Here is a 20,662-nt window from a genome sequence, read left to right as displayed (position 1 = left end):
AAATTAAATGTTCACTGCCTTGTAATACACTGCACCAGCCAAAATGCAGCCCCACTGTGAGTACTGTTCTCAAACACAGGATGAATTGGTTGACATTCTTAAGGAGCTGGAAATTGCCCTGACCACTGTCAAATGATTGGTAGCTGCTGCCAATTGGTGTGTTGGAAGAGCTCCCGAGAATCATATACCTGTGATACCAGTATCAGAGACCTCAAGTACTATCCTCTCCTGCGGATCCTGCCTCCTCAGCAGTGAGTACAGGATCTGTCATTACTCCCCCACTTGACAGCAAGTGGCTTGTCATTGGTAGATCTAGGCATCCTTTACACGGTGCATGGGGACCAGGGAGGACTCAGGGTGTTATACCGATTCCCTTAACCAATAAGTTTGAGGTGCTGTCCTTCCCTGAAACTGAAACTGAGCCAATGTAACTCATTTCACATGTTTTGGGGGAACCTGTTTTGTTCAATGTCAGGGGGAGGCAGGCACAAAAGGGTAGGGTTCTATTAATCATTGGCAGTTCAAACACATGGTGAATGATGGTACCCATTAGGGAAATGGCAGCAATAGACAAGAAAGGAGACTAGGTGCACTCAGAGTATATGCTTGGGGGCCTCATTCAACAATGTTGAATAGACTATTCCGGCAGCCATTGAGGAAACAGGGTGCAACCAACTGCAGGTTGTGACACATGTTAGAACAAATTATGCCTATCATCAGGGCTCTGAAGTCATCCGTGGGTCATCCCAGTGACTGGCAGAAAAGGTTGAGAAGACAAGTGTTGCACATGGAGTTTCACCTAAGCACACAATTTGCAGCATTATCCCCAGAACTGATCGTGGCCCTTTGCTTCTGAGTCAAGTGGAAGGATTGAACCGGAGACTATGAAGGTTCTGTTACGAGCTAGGCTATGTCTTCCTGAACTTGTGCCATAGTATTTAGAACTTTAGGGTCCCCATAAGTGGGTTAGGTGTGCACTACACATCAGAGGTTGCTACTCAGGTAGCTGACTGTGTGGGATGCAGACAAGTGTTTATTAGAATGAAATTCTCACTCTACAGCGGAGTGTGCACTGATATGAAACTTCCTGGCAGATTAAAACTGTGTGCCCGACCGAGACTCGAACTCGGGACCTTTGCCTTTCGGGGGCATGTGCTCAACCAACTGAACTACCCAAGTGCTTGAGTAGCTCAGTTGGTTGAGCACTTGCCCGCGAAAGGTAAAGGTTCCGAGTTCGAGTCTCGGTCCGGCATACAGTTTTAATCTGACAGGAAGTTTCAAGTGTTTATTAGATTAGCCAACACTCTATCCAATTTAGATAATGATAGCTGCAGGAAACACAGAAGTATCAGTGTAAGATTGAAAGAAATTCCTCTCACAGATGAGAGTATTAAAATCGTAGTGGTAAACTGCCGAAGCATTCACAACAAATTGCCAGAGTTTGAAGCATTCATGAAAAGCAGTGGATCTCCCATAATGCTAGGTAAAGAAAGCCGATTGAAACCTGAAATTGATAGCAGTGAGATTTTTGGGGAAAATTTAACTGTGTATCAAAAGGATAGATAAATGTGAAATGAAGATCAGGGTATTCATTGCAGTAGACAAGAAACTCAAATCCATCTAGATAGAAATTGAACCTGGACTTATCTGGGCAACACTCAATACCAAGGCTGAGTATAAAATGATAATTGGATCATTCTATCACCAATGAGACTCATCTCCTGATGTAACTGAAAACTTTAGAGAAAACCTCAGTTCACTTGTACTTAAGTTCCTCAGCTATACTGTAATCCTCAGTGGAGACTTTAATCATCTAACAATTAATTGGGAAAATTACGATTTTGTTAGTGGTGGGCATGATAAGATATCCTGTGAGACATTGCTAAGGACTTTCTCTGAAAACTACCAACAACAGATGGCTAGAAACAACACTCTTCATGGAAATGTATTGTATCTGATAGCAAAAACTAGACCTGACCTCTTTGAGGAGATCCACATGGAAACTGGTATCAGGGACCATGATGCGGATGAGGCAGCAATGATTACCAAAGCACAAAGGTCATCTAAAACAAGCAGAAAGATATGTATGTTCAATAAACTAGATAAAAAATCAGTAGGGTCATATCTCATTGAGGAACTTAGAACTTTCAGCACAGGGCAGGAGCATGTAGAGGAAACTAAGGCTCAATTTTAAAAGAATAGTTGACCATGCACTGGATGCTCCATTTTCAAATGTTCCTTCACAAACGAAAGCCTGGGATAATTAGTTTAATCCATGTACCCCTGAAAAGATGAGTGAAATTAGTATCAGTGCCAATGGTGTTGAGAAACATCTGAAATAGTTAAAATTGAACAAAGGTCCAGGACTATAGATTCCCTACCAAATTCTGTATTGAATTTGTGTTTGAGTTAGCCCCTCTTCTACTTATAAACTGTCACAGACCCTTGGAACAAAAAACCAATGCTCAGTTCTTGGAAAAAAGCATACATCACACCTCTCTACAAGAAGGATAGTAGAAGTAATCCACAAAACTACCGTCCAGTGTCCTTGACATTGATTTGTTGTAGAATCTTAGAACATATTCCAAGCTCAAACATAATGAGATATCTTGAACTGGATGGCCTGTCTCAATGCCAGCCAGCATGGATTCTGAAAACATTGATCATGTGAAACCTAACTTGCACTTTCTCACATTAGATACTGAAAACTTTGGATCAAGGCAGTAAGGTAGACGCAGTATTTCTTGATTTCTGAAAAGCATTTGACTCAGTATCACACCTGTGCTTAATGTCAAAAATACGATCATTTGGGATATCAAGTGAAATTTATGACTGGTTTTGAGGACTTTTGGTAGGGAGGATGCAGCATGTTATCTTCGATGGAGAGTCATTGTCAAATGTAGAGGTAACTTCAGATGTGCCCGAGGGAAATGTGTTAGAACCCTTGCTGTTCATGTTCTATATTAATGACATTGCAGACAATGTTAATAGCAACCTCAGACTTTTTGTAGGTGTTGCAGTTACCCATAATGAAGCACTATCTGAAGTAAGCTGCATAAATATTTAGGTCTTGATAAGATTTCAAAGTGAAGCAGAGATTGGCAACTTCCTCTAAATATTCATAGATGTAAAACAGCCCACTTAACAAAACGAAAAAAATGTAGTATCCTATGACTATTGTATTGTATTGTATTGTATTGTATTGTATTGTGTTAAACCCCGGGACCTAGAAACGACTGAGAGGCATCATCCTGTGATAGCCCTCAGTGGTTCACAACCCCACAACAGGCCACAGCAGTCCACCCACCCCACTGCTGCCCCACACCGAACCCAGGGTTATTGTGCGCTTTGGCCGCCAGTGGACGCCTCCGGGAGCGTCTCATACCAGACGAGTGTAACCCCAAATGTTTGCATGGTAGAATAAGTATGGTGTACATGTACGTGCAACAGAGGATCAAGTAGGTGAAAAGACGAGGGCTAATAGAAATCCTTGGGTAACAGAAGAGATACTGAATTTAATTGGTGAAAGGAGAAAATACAAAAATGCAGTAAATGAAGCAGGCAAAAAGGAATACAAACGTCTCAAAAATGAGATCAACAGGAAGTGCAAAATAGCTAAGCAGGGATGGCTAGAGGACAAATGTGTTGTTGTTGTGGTCTTCAGTCCTGAGACTGGTTTGATGCCGCTCTCCATGCTACTCTATCCTGTCCAAGCTTCTTCATCTCCCAGTACCTACTGCAACCTACATCCTTCTGAATCTGCTTAGTGTATTCATCTCTTGGTCTCCCCCTGCGATTTTTACCCTCCACGCTGCCCTCCAATGCTAAATTGGTGATCCCTTGATGCCTCAGAACATGTCCTACCAACCGATCCCTTCTTCTGGTCAAAGTTGTGCCACAAACTCCTCTTCTCCCCAATCCTATTCAGTACCTCCTCATTAGTTATGTGATCTACCCATCTAATCTTCAGCATTCTTCTGTAGCACCACATTTCGAAAGCTTCTATTCTCTTCTTGTCCAAACTATTTACCGTCCATGTTTCACTTCCATACATGGCTACACTCCATACAAATACTTTCAGAAATGACTTCCTGACACTTAAATCTATACTTGATGTTAACAAATTTCTCTTCTTCAGAAACGCTTTCCTTGCCATTGCCAGTCTACATTTTATATCCTCTCTACTTCGACCATCATCAGTTATTTTGCTCCCCAAATAGCAAAACTCATTTACTACTTTAAGTGTCTCATTTCCTAATCTAATACCCTCAACATCACCCGACTTAATTCGACTACATTCCATTATCCTCGTTTTGCTTTTGTTGATGTTCATCTTAAATCCTCCCTTCAAGACACCATCCATTCCGTTCAACTGCTCTTCCAAGTCCTTTGCTGTCTCTGACAGAATTACAATGTCATCGGCGAACCTCAAAGTTTTTATTTCTTCTCCATGGATTTTAATACCTACTCCGAATTTTTCTTTTGTTTCTTTTATTGCTTGCTCAATATACAGATTGAATAACATCGGGGAGAGGCTACAACCCTGTCTTACTCCCTTCCCAACCACTGCTTCCCTTTCATGTCCCTCGACTCTTATAACTGCCATCTGGTTTCTGTACAAATTGTAAATAGCCTTTCGCTCCCTGTATTTTACCCCTGCCACCTTTAGAATTTGAAAGAGAGTATTCCAGTCAACATTGTCAAAAGCTTTCTCTAAGTCTACAAATGCTAGAAACGTAGGTTTGCCTTTCCTTAATCTTTCTTCTAAGATAAGTCGTAAGGTCAGTATTGCCTCACGTGTTCCAGTATTTCTACGGAATCCAAACTGATCTTCCCCGAGGTTGGCTTCTACTAGTTTTTCCATTCGTCTGTAAAGAATTCGTGTTAGTATTTTGCAGCTGTGGCTTATTAAACTGATTGTTCGTTAATCTCACATCTGTCAACACCTGCTTTCTTTGGGATTGGAATTATTATATTCTTCTTGAAGTCTGAGGGTATTTCGCCTGTTTCATACATCTTGCTCACCAGATGGTAGAGTTTTGTCAGGACTGGCTCTCCCAAAGCCATCAGTAGTTCCAATGGAATGTTGTCTACTCCTGGGGCCTTGTTCCGACTCAGGTCTTTCAGTGCTCTGTCAAACTCTTCACGCAGTATCTTATCTCCCATTTCATCTTCATCTACATCCTCTTCCATTTCCATAATATTGTCCTCAAGTACATCGCCCTTGTATAGACCCTCTATATACTCCTTCCACCTTTCTGCTTTCCCTTCTTTGCTTAGAACTGGGTTTCCATCTGAGCTCTTGATGTTCATACAAGTGGTTCTCTTATCTCCAAAGGTCTCTTTAATTTTCCTGTAGGCAGTATCTATCTTACCCCTAGTGAGATAAGCCTCTACATCCTTACATTTGTCCTCTAGCACTCCCTGCTTAGCCATTTTGCACTTCCTGTCGATCTCATTTTTGAGACGTTTGTATTCCTTTTTGCCTGCTTCATTTACTGCATTTTTATATTTTCTCCTTTCATCAATTAAATTCAATATTTCTTCTGTTACCCAAGGATTTCCACTAGCCCTCGTCTTTTTACCTACTTGATCCTCTGCTGCCTTCACTACTTCATCCCTCAAAGCTACCCATTCTTCTTCTACTGTATTTCTTTCCCCCATTCCTGTCAATTGTTCCCTTATGCTCTCCCTGAAACTCTGTACAACCTCTGGTTCTTTCAGTTTATCCAGGTCCCATCTCCTTAAATTCCCACCTTTTTGCAGTTTCTTCAGTGTTAATCTACAGGTCATAACCAATAGATTGTGGTCAGAGTCCACATCTGCCCCTGGAAATGTCTTACAATTTAAAACCTGGTTCCTAAATCTCTGTCTTACCATTATATAATCTATCTGATACCTTTTAGTATCTCCAGGGTTCTTCCATGTGTACAACCTTCTATCATGATTCTTGAACCAAGTGTTAGCTATGATTAAGTTGTGCTCTGTGCAAAATTCTACCAGGCGGCTTCCTCTTTCATTTCTTAGCCCCAATCCATATTCACCTACTAAGTTTCCTTCTCTCCCTTTTCCTACACTCGAATTCCAGTCACCCATGACTATTAAATTTTCGTCTCCCTTCACTATCTGAATAATTTCTTTTATTTCATCATACATTTCTTCAATTTCTTCGTCATCTGCAGAGCTAGTTGGCATATAAACTTGTACTACTGTAGTAGGTGTGGGCTTCGTATCTATCTTGGCCACAATAATGCGTTCACTAAGCTGTTTGTAGTAGCTTACTCGCATTCCTATTTTCCTATTCATTATTAAACCTACTCCTGCATTACCCCTATTTGACTTTGTGTTTATAACCCTGTAGTCACCTGACCAGAAGTCTTGTTCCTCCTGCCACCGAACTTCACTAATTCCCACTATATCTAACTTTAACCTATCCATTTCCCTTTTCAAATTTTCTAACCTACCTGCCCGATTAAGGGACCTGACATTCCACACTCCGATCTGTAGAATGCCAGTTTTCCTTCTCCTGATAACGACATCCTCTTGAGTAGTCCCCGCCCGGAGATCCGAATGGGGGACTATTTTACCTCCGGAATATTTTACCCAAGAGGACGCCATCATCATTTAATCATACAGTAAAGCTGCATGCCCTCGGGAAAAATTACGGCCGTAGTTTCCCCTTGCTTTCAGCCGTTCGCAGTACCAGCACAGCAAGGCCGTTTTGGTTATTGTTACAAGGCCAGATCAGTCAATCATCCAGACTGTTGCCCTTGCAACTACTGAAAAGGCTGCTGCCCCTCTTCAGGAACCACATGTTTGTCTGGCCTCTCAACAGATACCCCTCCGTTGTGGTTGTACCTATTGTACGGCTATCTGTATCGCTGAGGCACGCAAGCCGCCCCACCAACGGCAAGGTCCATGGTTCATGGGGGGGGAGAGATGTAAGGCGTATATCTCTAGGGGTAAGATAGATACTGCCTACAGGAAAATTAGAGAGACCTTTGGAGAAAAGAGAACCAGTTGCATGAATATCAAGAGCTCAGATGGAAACCCAGTTCTAAACAAAGAAGGGAAAGCAGAAAGGTGGAAGGAGTATATAGAGGGTCTATACAAGGGCAATGTTCTTGAGGACAATACTATAGAAATGGAAGAGGATGTAGATGAAGATGAAATGGGAGATATGATACTGTGTGAAGAGTTTGACAGAGCACTGAAAGATCTAAGTTGAAACAAGGCCCCAGGAGTAGACAACATTCCATTAGAACTACTGATAGCGTTGGGAGAGCCAGCCCTGACAAAACTCTACCATCTGGTGAGCAAGAGACAGGCGAAATACCCTCAGACTTCAAGAAGAATATAATAATTCCCATCCCAAAGAAAGCAGGTGTTGACAGATGTGAAAATTACCGAACCATCAGTTTAATAAGCCACGGCTGCAAAATACTAACACGAATTCTTTACAGACAAATGGAAAAACTGGTAGAAGCCGACTTCGGGGAAGATCAGTTTGGATGGATTGCGTAGAAATGTTGAAACACGTGAGGCAATACTGACCCTACAACTTATCTTAAAAAATAGATTAAGGAAAGGCAAATTTACATTTCTAGCATTTGTAGACTTAGAGAAAGCTTTTGACAATGTTGACTGGAATATTCTCTTTCAAATTCTAAATTTGGCAGGCGTAAAATACAAGGAGTGAAATGTTATTTACAATTTGTACAGAAACCAGATGGCAGTTATAAGAGTGGAGGGGCATGAAAGGGAAGCAGTGGTTGGGAAGGGAGTGAGACAGGGTTGTAGCCTATCCCTGATGTTATTCAATCTGTATATTGAGCAAGCAGTAAAGGAAACAAAAGAAAATTTCGGAGTAGGAATTAAAACTTTGAGGTTTGCCGATGACATTGTAATTCTGTCAGAGACAGCAAAGGACCTGGAAGAGCAGCTGAATGGAAGGGACAGTGTCTTGAAAGGAGGATTTAAGATGAACATCAACAAAATCAAAAGGAGGATAATGGAATGTAGTCAAATTAAATCAGGTGATGCTGAGGGAATTGGATTAGGAAATCAGACACTTAAAGCAGTAGATGAGTTTTGCTATTTGAGGAGCAAAATAACTGATGATGGTCGAAGTAGAGAGGATATAAAATGTAGACTGGCAATGGCAATTCTGAAGAAGAGAAATTTGTTAACATCGAGTATAGATTTAAGTGTCATGAAGTCTTCTATGAAAGTATTTGTATGGAGTGTAGCCATGTATGGAAGTGAAACGTGGACAATAAATAGTTTAGACAAAAAGAGAATAGAAGCTTTCGAAATGTGGTGCTACAGAAGGATTCTGGAGATCAGGTGGGTAGATCACATAACTAATGAGGAGGTATTGAATAGAATTGGGGAGAAGAGAAATTTGTGGCACAACTTGACTAGAAGAAGGGATTGATTGGTAGGACATATTCTGAGGCATCAAGGGATCACCAATTTAGCATTGGAGGGCAGCACAGGGAGTAAAAATCGAAGAGGGAGACCAAGAGATGAATATACTAAACAGATTCAGAAGAATGTAGGTTGCAGTAGGTACTGGGAGATGAAGAAGCTTGCACAGGATAGAGTAGCATGGAGAGCTGCATCAAACCAGTCTCTGGACTGAAGACCACAACAACAACAACATGTACGTGGAAACGGAGTTTGTGCAGCAATCGCCCACACAGTGTAACTGAGGCAGATTAATTGTAACCAGCCCGCATTCACCAAGCGAGATGGAAAACTGCCTTAAAACTATACACAGGCTGGCTGGCACATTGGACCTCAATAGTAACCCGCCAGTCACCTTCCCGCTCGGGAAGTAGCGCGTTAGACTGTGCGGCTAGTCAGGCGGACTTCCTGTGAGTATAATATCAGTAAGTCACTGATGAAATCAGTCAACTCATACAAATACCTCAGTGTAACACTTTCTAGGGATATGAAATGGAATGATCATATAGGCTCAGCCGTGGATAGAGCAGGTGTTAGACTTAAGTTTATTGGTAGAATACTACGGAAGTGCAATCAGTCTACAAAGGAGATTGCTTACAAATCATTTTTGTGACTAGTTCTAGAATATTGCTCAAGTGTGTGGAACCTGTACCAGATAGGACTAACAGGGGATATTGAATGTTTACAGAGAAGGGCAGCACAAATAGTTACAGATTTGTTTGATCCATGGGAGAGTGCCATAAAAATACTGAAGAAAGTGAACTGACAGTCTCTTGAAGATAGATGTAAACTATCCCGAGAAAGTCTATTAACGAAGTTTCAAGAACCTGCTTTAAATGATGATTCTAGAAATATACTACAATCCCCTATGTATTGCTAACATAGTGTTCGTGAGGATAATATTAGAATAATTGCTGAATGCCTGGAAGCATTCACACAGTCCATACGTGAATGAAACGGTGCAGTGGGACATACCGCTGCCATGCACGTCACGTGGTTTGTAAAGTATAGATTGAAAGTGGATTTCAATAAATAAATCATTATTGCACGCTTGTTGTAAAACTTATTTTTAATGAGGCGGAAACAGTATTTTATGCACTCTTTGACTTATAACAGGCTTCTCACAAGGATCTTTGTCTGATCTCAAGAGTAGTGGAATACATTCCACCAAACCCTCCCACTCTCCACTCTCACAAAATTAAAACAAGTGCCACAATTGCTTTTCCAAATATGGAGGCTCTAAATGCGAGGACCGCCTTTTATGTTTTTAAAAGTAACCATAGAGCAAACATTTATTGTACAGATTGTTCCATTGTTTCTCAAAATAGTCAACACTAAAATTTATACAGATTTGATGCATTTAACCAGTTCTGGATAAATTTTTTCTATTCCAGTTTTAGTACCTCAAAAACATGACTTTAGAGGAATTCCATAGCTTCTTGATGAGGTAAAAATTGCTGTCCCCACAGTTTTTGTTTAATGTAAGGGAACAAAAATGAGTTCGTAGGCAGTAAATTAGGTGAATAATGGCAATGAGAGATTAATTTTATATTTGTTTCTGTCAAATAATCAATTGCTTTGTGATAGTGCACACTGTCATGATGAAAATTCATGCAACATTTGTCATTGTATTTGCTGATTTGATCGATAACTTGTGGGAAAGAAATTATTGATATTCACGCATCTCTGATCTTCAAAAACAGTGTTCATAACATGGGCAGTACAGCCAGAGAAACGAGCAATAATTTTCTTGGAAGTGCTTTGTGAACAAACCATTTTTGTTGCTTTTAGTTCATTTTGGAACACCTGCTTAGTTTCTTGTGTGTAGGGATACATCCAAGTTTTGTCTCCTGTTATGATTCCTTATATGGATTTTGCATTCCCTCGGTGTAATTTTTTGCACGTTTTCTCGCACCAGTTGACACAAGCCTGTTTTTGAGCTGTGATCACATTGTGTGTCCATTGGTAACGGATCTTTTCACAGATAAGTCTTCATGCAAATTCAAATGTACTACAGTCTTCAGTATTCTTAATGGTGCCTCTGTCTCATGGTAAGCCAGTAGCCAATCCTCTTTGGTCATGTTCGCATAACATTTGTGCTTTTTGGAACAACAACCAGTTTTTATTGATATTCACAAAAATCATCACTGATGCGCATGACCTTTACAAATTTCTGGAAATCTGTTGTAAGCAGTATTTCATGAAGATCACTTGTTACTAAAAGTTGGACAAAGTGATTTGAGTCATTGGTGTTGAGTTAGGCCTTTGTGAAAATCATAAAAATCATGCAACAAAAACCTTCCCATGAAATTACCATTTTTTTTTCCACAACTCTGTTTCTTCCAACATACACTGTAAACAAACTTCTCATCAAATTTCTGAACTGTTATTGTTTTAACAATACTTGCCACAAGTAACGAACGATAATCTTGAACAAAACAATAATCTTGAAAATAATAATCCTGCCTCATCTCAGTGGTGCCATCTTAATGTGGTTGTTTGTAAGAAGCTAAAAGGTGATCCTCATACAGTAAAAAATTTTATTGATGATTTCATGAGATCACATTTTTTCCGATCCTCTCACTCCCTTCATCACATACACATCCCAGTCCCAAATTAAGGGAAAGTCCCATTACAGTTCATGTTAATTTTAAATTTTCAGTATTTATTTGAAGTGAAATGAACTGTATGGTTTTATCTTGCTGAACAGGTCAGAGAATTCTTTTCCAACTTCAGTATTTTCATCAGAACTTGTTTTCAAATTAGTGTATATTCTTATGAGTTCATAATCATTTTTTAAATGTTAATGGAACCATTCTTAGTGCAATTCTATGGGGCTGTGTTCAGACGGATATAAAATACGCAGGATTTAATATTACACACCAAGCATCGTGGTACAGTTTTGGACTTGCAGTCAGGAGGAGTGGATCTCAAACCCCTATCTGGCTATCCTAGTTTAGGCTTTCTTAATTGATTAAAACAATGACAGGATAGTTCCTTAAAGTTGACCTCAAACCCCTATCTGGCTATCCTGATTTAGGCTTTCTTCACTGATTAAAACAATGATAGGATAGTTCCTCAAAAAGTGACATGTCCAACTACCTCGTCTTGTCTGAGCTTAACTCTGTGTCACTTGATTTTGTCAGTGTCCTTCCAGTAGTATTTTATTTTTCATTAATTTATTTTCGTAATCTACCTACCAATACATTGTTCTGTTTTATGTATTGAGTAAAAGCTATCACCCAAATTCTTATTGTAAGGACAACCATTGATCAACCAGACGTGAATACTCGTCCGGGAATCAAGAACTTCCATGAATACACCCATCAGAATATATCATTCTGGTCATGAGTGCTGCCAACTTGAGATAAACTACCACAGAAAATGGAAGGTCTTGTTCTCAATTGTATTCAAATACTCGACATCAGATCTTAAGAAGAGTTCGGGATCAAGAACTTCTTGATTTGTGTTTATAGGTTCTTCGATTGCTTACCTCAAGGTTGGCTTTTACAGATGATACATTAGTGAAGGCTGACTGTTAACAGGCACTCAAACTATTTAAGACTAATGACGAATCTTAGTGTTCTCTAACACAATTGTTACTTGTGGCAAGTAATTCCATGATATATTCATTAATTTTCTGTAGTGCTTTATTGTGTATATACGACTATGTAGTGTGTGTTGCAGTACTCAAAATGCACTACCACTTAGTAACTTTACCAAATAAATTGGAATTCCACAATGGCGGAAATAATTAGGCAGAAAGTAATGATATTGTTGAATATTAGTAAATGAAAGGTGTTCAGTGGCAGACAAACACAATGAAAAGACTGGTATATATTGTTTTGCTGTCAGGCTAAGTCCTGCATCAGAACCGGAGGCAACAGTGGCCGCATGTGTGTGTGTGTGTGTGTGTGTGTGTGTGTGTGTGTGTGAGAGAGAGAGAGAGAGAGAGAGAGAGAGAGAGAGAGAGAGAGAGACATCTACATGGCTACTCTGAAAATCACACTTAAGTCCATGGCAGAGGGTTCATCAAACCACCTTCACAAAATTCTCTATTATTCCACTCTTGAACGGTGCATGGAAAAAACAAACACCTATATCTTTCTGTGTGAGCTCTGATTTTTCCTTATTTTATTATTTAAATATTTTTTAATATTTTCACATTCGGAGGAGAAAGTTGGTGATTGACATTTTGTGAGATGATCCCACCGCAACAAGAAACGCCTTTGTTTGAATGATGTCCGTCCCAAATCCTGTATCACACCCATGGAACTCTCTTCCCTGTTTTTCTATAGTACAAAATGTGCTGCCCTTCTTTGAACTTTCTTGTTGTACTCCATTAATTGTGTGTGGTAGGGAATTCTCACTGCACAGCAGTACTCCAAAAGAGGACAGACAAGCATAGTGTTGGCAGTCTCTTTAGTAGGTCTGTCACATCTTCAGAGTGTTCTACCAATAAAATGCACTCTTTGGTTAGCCTTTCCTACAAATTTTCTGTGTTTTCTTTCCAGTTTAAGTTGTTCATTAATTTTAATTCCTGGCTATTTAGTTGAACTTACGGCTTTTTGATTTGATTGATGTATTGTGTAACTGTAGTCTAATGGATTCATTTTAGCACTCATGTAGATGATCTCACACTTCTCATTATTTAGAGTCAGGTGCTGGTTTTCGCACCATACAGATATCTTATATCTTATTGAAATCTCTTTTGATCTTCTGTTCACTTTACTAGATGACAAAAGACAGCACCATCTGCTTACCACCTAAGACAGCTGCTCAGAATGTCTGCTAAATTTTTTTCGTAGATAAGGAACAGCACGCGGTCTACAGCATGACATTGGGGAATGCCAGAAATCACTCCTGTTTTACTTGATGACTTTCTGTCAGTTACTACCAACTGTGACCTCTCTGACAAAACCAGAAATCCATTTACATAACTGAGACAATATTCCATAAGCACGCAATTTGATTACAAGCCTCTTGTAAGGTATTGTGTCAAAAGCCTTCTGGAAATCTAGAAATAAGGAATCAATTTGAAATCCCTTGTCAATAGCACTCAACACTTAGTGTGAGTAAAGATCTAGTTGTGTTTCACAAGATATCTTCTAAATCGTTGTTGACTGTGTGTCAGTAGATCATTCTCTTTGAGGTAATTCATAATGTTTGAACACAATATATGTTCCAAAATCCTGCTGCATATCAACTTCAATTATATGAGCCTGTAATTTAGTGGATTACTCCTATTGCCTTTCTTGGATACTGTTGTGACCTTTCCAGTCTTTGGGTACGGGCCTTTCATTGAGTGAGCAGTTGTATATGCTAGTTAAGTGTGGAGTAATTGCATCAGCATACTCTGAAAGGAACCTAACCTAATTGTTATACAGTCTGGACTGGAAATTTTGGTTTTATTAAGTGATTTAATTTGCTTCACTACTCGAAGGATATCTACATCTAAGTTACTCAAGTAGGCAGCTGTTGTTGATTCATATTTTGGAATATTTACTTCATCATCTTTGGTGAAGGAATTTTGGAAGGTTGTGTTTAGTAATTCTGCTTTAGCAGCACTGTCATCAATAGTATTTCCATTGCTATCCTGAAGAGAAGGCGACTGATTGTGTCTTGCCACCAGCATACTTTACACACAACCAAAACCTCTTTGGATTTTCTGCCAGTTCTCAAGAGAAAGTTTCATTGTGAAAACTATTATGAGCATCTCACATTGAAGTCTACACTAAATCTTAGGCTTCTGTAAAAGATCACCAACCTTGGGGATTTTGCATTTGTTTAAATTTGGCATATAGGTGACTTATTCCAATAGCTGAATAATATCTAGCAGCCCTTTTTGATTGTGCCTGTCTGCCACTCAGTTCCCCCTCTATTTGATGAGTAGCAATCTATCCTTTTAATATTATTGTCATTCCACCCCAGGCTTTCCGTTGCTTGAAAGAAGTGTGCAGTATTTCAAACTCGATATATTATGTATCGTATCTAATGTTGCAAGCTGCAGTCATAGTCCACTACAGTCTTGAGACCTTAGTTACAGCACACTTTACCATTCCTTATTGATTCTTTATACTTTTTTTTCTTTCTGTGCATTTTCATACATGTTACTAGTTTTTTTTTTTTTTTTTTTTTTTTTTTTTTTTTTTTTTTTTTTTTTTTTTCAAGTCAGAAATGTGATGAGGCATTCATAACTTACACCCCAAATCTGACAGATTTTTGTGAAAAGGTTTACTGTGAAGAATGCTTGCTATAGATAGGGCACACATCCCAGAAATATCTGACACATATAAGTTAACTTATGACACACATGAATGTGATGGAATATGAACTCAACATTTAATTTGGGGCATCTATGAAAAGAACACTTTCACTGTCATAGTAACATAACTCAGTAGCTGCGTCGACAGTTATGGGATGGAAAAATAATATAGCATTGATTTATGTTAAGGATACAGTATGTTTATGAATTAGATAAAAAAATTATACTTTAATGGAAAATTGTTACTGTACTATAACCTATGATCTTAATAGATAACAACTCACACTGTCCACATACAGTGAAAGCCAATAATTGAAGTTTAACTGGTAGCAGTGTTGCTGACCTCTGGAGTTCCCGTTTATCTTCAAGTGCATTTCCAGCCATCATTCCATTCATTCTACTGTCTCGTACTTCATAAAAGCTTCTTTGGAGAAAAAAATGTAAAAAGCAGGTGGTGATCAAAGCTATGCCCTCATTTTTGAGGCATTGCATGATAGTTCAGTGGATATGGTTCTCTATTTTAAAGCTGTGGTTCCAATTTATTTCACATCTGCTGCACACCTTAAATATTACAAAAAGATAAACATTGTCTCATAAGTAAAATTTCACTGCTTCAATAAACTTTCATGCTTTGCCTTATAATTAGCATTTTCTGTGGCCATAAGTTTGTCCTAGTTGGCTTTGTAGTGCATAGAGAATACAAAATAATTTCCATTATTTTTAGCCTGCACGATCTAGTGGCAGTGGAGCAGCTCCCGAGGAGTCACTGACTAGCAGTGAATTTGAGCGATTCCTGGCAGAGAGGGCAGCAGCTGCAGAGGCTCTTCCCACTGTTACCAACAGCACAACCAGCACAACCTCTACACTACAGGGACGTTCACATCACCGGCAGCTTAATAAGGAAGCTGACTCTGACAGCTCACTGTTTGCCTTGTGAGGTCAGTTTCTTATCCATAGTTTACTTATGTTATTTAGACAATACAGAACTACTTTTCATTGAACATTTAGCATTGTGTTACTAACTCACGGTTGTATATTGATGTGACGAGCTTTATGGGTCCTTGAACATGTTATATACAGAGGAAATTTTGAACAGAATGCAGATATTAAGTAGTAAGTTGTTTCTTATATACAGTCATTGGCAGTAGAGTTAGCTGTGAAGCAAATCATGAAATGCTAGTTCTACACGTTACCTGTCACAGGAATTGACGAGGATACTACACTAGTATCTACTTACGAATAGAGGGGCCTGTTGAGAGGACAGTGATATGCAAGACATGAGTAGGAGAACAGGAGGAAAAGAAATAGAAATCTGTGAACTCAAAAAAGAAAATTTGTATCATAAGCAATGAGACAACTGAACAGACTTTTGTTTATTATGTCAGAAGAAATCTAGGAAAATAAAATTAGCTCATCTTTAAACAATATTTTTCCTTCAACCAAACATTGGCCTCTTCAGGTGTCTTTGATGTTGGTGTTGGCAGGTCCTCCACATTGCATTTGGCACAGTACAGACAACATTGCAGTAATTGGACTGCAATACACTGTTCTTTGCACTTACACATTATAGATACCACACTTCAGGCCCAGTTCTTAAGATGACTCTCCATTTTCTACCAAATGAATTGGCTTAGTACAAAGACACTGGAATCTTACTCAGGAAGACAGCAGTTCAAATCCTCATACAGCCATCTAGGTTTAGATTTCTGCAGTTTCCACAAATAACATATGGTAAATGACAGGATGATGCCTTTGAAAGGGCATGAACAGTTTCCTTTCCAAATCTGAGCTTGTGCTCCAACACCAATGACCTGTTCATTGATGGGATGTTAAATCCTAATCCGCTTTCCTTTCTTTACACTTTGTACTCAGAAGCACAGGTATTCTAAGAGTTTGTAACGAGGCTTCTCATCTGAGCCAACCTCTTATTAAAATTCTGCACTGCAGCTTGTCACTTTTAATTCTAGCTTGCTATGATGTTTTTGCAAATGACTGTGGCTGTGTTAGCAGACTGTTCTTTGATCTGAAAGAATGATGTGTGGTTGATAAGGGTGAGTCAGAGATGTTAGTGCCTAAATCCTTTTTCTACTGGTCGCTATTTTCAATTAATTATGGATGGTATATTGCCCATTATGCTGTGCTGTTCTTCCACTAGTATATGTTATTGAGAGTGGCATACATTGCAACAGATGATGACAGTAAAAAAATTGGTCAGGTGCGACAAGGACTGACGCACTGAGGGTTCTGTACAAACTTAATTATTTATACAGACAGTTCATCCATTCTGGGAACTGAGAATCTTGATAGTTTTTGTCTGTTAGTGACATTGAAACCTGAAAGATATTAGTCCCAAGAATTCCAAGACTTTCAAGAATGCTTTGAATTAAAGTTTGATATCAGAAAACAGATGACAAATGAAATATTTTTTTTTCATGTAGTATAATTACATATTAACAATTTTCAGGATTTTTTCCTTTACTTGTACTGTGAAACCGTTCTTGCCAAATGGGGAGGCACCCTACAGGTTCTGATGGGCGGGTTTGCGAGTATCAAAATATGTGACCTAGATGGCCACATCTTTTGGTTGCGTTGATTTAGAAGCTTACATTTATTACATGCCAAGTGACAATAGATGTTACTACATGACATTAATTTCAACATGATATGTATACCTGTTCCTGATGGAAGTGGGGCTTAACAGATGGACGGGCAGACAGACACTGAGATAATGAATGACAATTTTTTTTTCGTGTGATGTAATTATTTCCCTTTATTTGTTCAATGAAACTTGTTCCTTGCCAAATTTCGTGAGTCTAGACAAACGGGAAGTACCCTATGGGTGATGTAAATGGCTGTATCTTTTGATTGCCTTGACTTATAAGCTTAAGTTTTTGCTCTGCCAAGGGATCATAGGCCATAGTATGTGATATCAATTTCAACTGGATATGTGTACCCGTTCCCGGGGTCTTAACAGCCAGCCAGCCACCCAGTCAGACAGACAGACGCCAAAGTGATCCTGGAAGGGTTTTGTTTTTACCCATTGAGGCACAGAACCCTAAAAGGAAGTAAGATAGCTGAACTGTAAGAGAGGACTACTGGATCAAAATAATCAGGATACTGAGCTAAAAAAGAAGTGTTTCAGGAAAAGGGAGAACAAGAGTGTGACGGACAATATAAGGGTATGCAGCTAAGGGACGAAATCCAAATATTACCGGTGGGCAGTCTGTTACTGTATTTGTGTCAAGCCAAATAAAGTGACACTGTGGTTAAATTTGGGAGGACAGTGGTTCAAATCTACATCTGGCCATCCTGATTTAGGTTTTCCATGATATCCCTAAATCGCTTCAGGCAAATGCCAGGATGGTTCCTTTGAAATGGCATGACCAACTTCCTTCCTTAATCCGATGGGACCAATGACTTCGTTGTTTGGTCCCCTCCTCCAAATCAACCAACAACAAGCAATGCAATGGTTAGGGTGTGGGATTCATATTTACATCTCCATATTTGCAGTCCATATTTAAAATTTCCTATGGTCCCCATAAATTGCTCAACACAATGCAGGGATGTTTCGTTTGACAGTACTCCAAATTCCTCTTGATACTTGTCCATCTGAGTTGTTGCTCTCTCTCTAATGATATGTAGTCAGTTAAAACATTGCATGGTGACTTTCAAATGGTGTTGGACTTGGCGCAATTGTGCTTCTGTATTGAATATCGCTTTTTGTGGAAGAACCAATATATTACATTTTGGACTTATAAATCCAAATTTAGACATTTTAATTTCAGATCATTGGCTAATTTTCACATATTTTCACTCTCTGTTGTCTGATGGAATAAAATTCTGGACCGGTTCATTTAATGTAAATAAAGTGTTTATTCAATGGAAGCAAACAGTAAAAAATATTGTGTAAAATAATAACTGTATCCTTGCAGAAGCCTTTCTCAGGCTCTTGGGAGTTCTTACAGTCATTTTCCAGTATGTTTACTCCTTAACATTTTTCTTGCTGATGACAAAAAATCAGTTTCATCTGAACTGTGATTTACACAGTCACAACAAAGGACATAAAAGTAATTTTTTGTAAACTTTTCATCCTTTTCCGGGGTTCAGAAAAGAGTTATGTATTCTTTTAAGAAAATTAAAACAAGCTCCTGTCATAAAAGCAAGAAATTGGGAATGAGTACCAATTCAAAGGAAAATTGAAAATGTACATAAACTATAAATTATCTGAATATTTGGATTCAAAAATTGAAAAGTTTTGTTAGATATATGCCAAGTAACATTATTTGTTATAAAGCTATGTGAGTAGTAGTATTGTACTATAAATAAGACTCAGTATTGACAGATGTAAGAAAATATTTTCTTTGAAAAATACAATTTTAATCTAGTAAATACTTAACTATTAGCAGCAGATTAACAGCTGCCATATAGCTACTGAGAAGGCAGCAGCTGTTTTTCGAAGCCAAAGTTTTTATTCTAATTTACTCGATCAAAGTTAGATAGCATATACATGAATAGCACTAAGCAGTATAGTGATAGTTTATTCTTAACACAGTATGAGTGCCCACCTGTTTCTAAATTATTGTCTTTTTACAGGTTATTTGGTTATACAGCTTCACTGTTTCTTTGCAATCCATCATATTCTTGCAGTATATGTACTTATGTGCTTCATTCAGACATGACACTAAGTACATGCAGAATGGGGAAACTATTAAAGGAGAGAGTATACATATTGGATATAAAGAGTAGCTTTTAATTATTCATTTGAGACTGTATCTATGTTAAAACTGGGAAAATGTTGTTAGCTCATGATGCACCCATCTTGCAGTTTAATACCCCTGACCCTCAAATTATGCAGGTAACATATGTTACTTTTTGTTGTTCATCTTTTCTGTTTGAATGAATGAAGAATATGAAGCAACTGCTTGATGTACCTGTAATGTAAACATATTTTGATGTTGTTACTACATTGATTTCTCCATTGATTGTGACCAGCATGTATTTGGTCAGGTAATGGATAACTGACTGCAACTCAAATAAGTTTTGCAAAATAAATAGTATTTGCCTTGCTGCAAATCCACAGTGCTTTCAGAGACTTATCATATGTTCAACTACTATTTATGCTTTTAAAATATGACAGATGTATTCAGTGCTTTGGCCTAATCATCAATGATAGCCTCGATCTTTAACATTCAATATTATCCACTCTTAATGCAGGGCTTCATAATTGTAATTTCTTGTTCATTTTGTCATATCATATACAGGATCCAAATTGTAACTGTTGCTTCAGATTAAATTATTCATTTGTGATGTGAAATGGTGAATAATTGTTCCACAAATAATATATATTTCCATGTTATGTAATGAATACATTGATACATTGTGATGTTTATTATTATGCAAAATGAACTATTTCTTTAAAAAGTCTTGTTCAGAGTTTTGATTTATTGTGTTGCTTGGGCTAATTTTAAATAAATTGTTATCCAGTGCAGACTGCCTTTCTTATAAAAACAAATTCAGTTAATTTGATTATCATTGTAAATGAACTTATTTATTTCTAACTTGTTAATAAATACAGCAATTAGTAGTAAAGATACACCTGTCTTGAAATTTGGAAAATACAGCTCCCTTTACTTCCCCTTAAACATGTGAAAAATACAGCATTCAGTTATATGTATAAGCAAAAATAGATTATGAGACCAGAGGTGCTACACATAATTTTGTGGAGTAATATTAATTGTCATCACCATGGAATGCCAGACAATAACTTTACAAATTATTTTTTGTAGACTGTAGGAGAGAAACAGATTACATGTTCTAGCAAATAAGTGAAATTAGTCTCTCATATAGCAAATTTACCCTATCATCATATTGTGGAAGAACTTAATAAAAACTTTAATCAGTACCCTGTGGCAGCTACTGCCAAACTAC

At 38.3% G+C, this 20,662-nt stretch overlaps 1 protein-coding gene across 2 annotated transcripts in view; it reads left to right on the top strand.

Moving 5' to 3' along the window:
• LOC126252039 (target of Myb protein 1) overlaps window positions 1-20,223 on the top strand; it is a 132,840-nt gene extending 112,617 nt beyond the window's left edge. Inside the window, exons 10-11 of one of the 2 annotated variants that reach the window (XM_049952831.1) lie at window positions 15,459-15,672; window positions 19,328-20,223. In XM_049952831.1, the coding sequence (XP_049808788.1) occupies window positions 15,459-15,671 (213 nt within the window). In that variant the 3' untranslated portion in view covers window position 15,672; window positions 19,328-20,223. The remainder of the gene's footprint in view (window positions 1-15,458; window positions 15,673-19,327) is intronic. The other variant, XM_049952830.1, reaches the window with a different exon arrangement.
• Window positions 20,224-20,662: the final 439 nt, after the last annotated feature.

This window comes from Schistocerca nitens, chromosome 4 (assembly GCF_023898315.1).
Source record: "Schistocerca nitens isolate TAMUIC-IGC-003100 chromosome 4, iqSchNite1.1, whole genome shotgun sequence".
Classification (NCBI taxonomy): Eukaryota; Metazoa; Arthropoda; class Insecta; order Orthoptera; family Acrididae; genus Schistocerca; species Schistocerca nitens.
The sequence above is the reverse complement of the archived record's forward strand: the minus strand, read 5'-3'. Positions and strand labels throughout refer to the sequence as shown.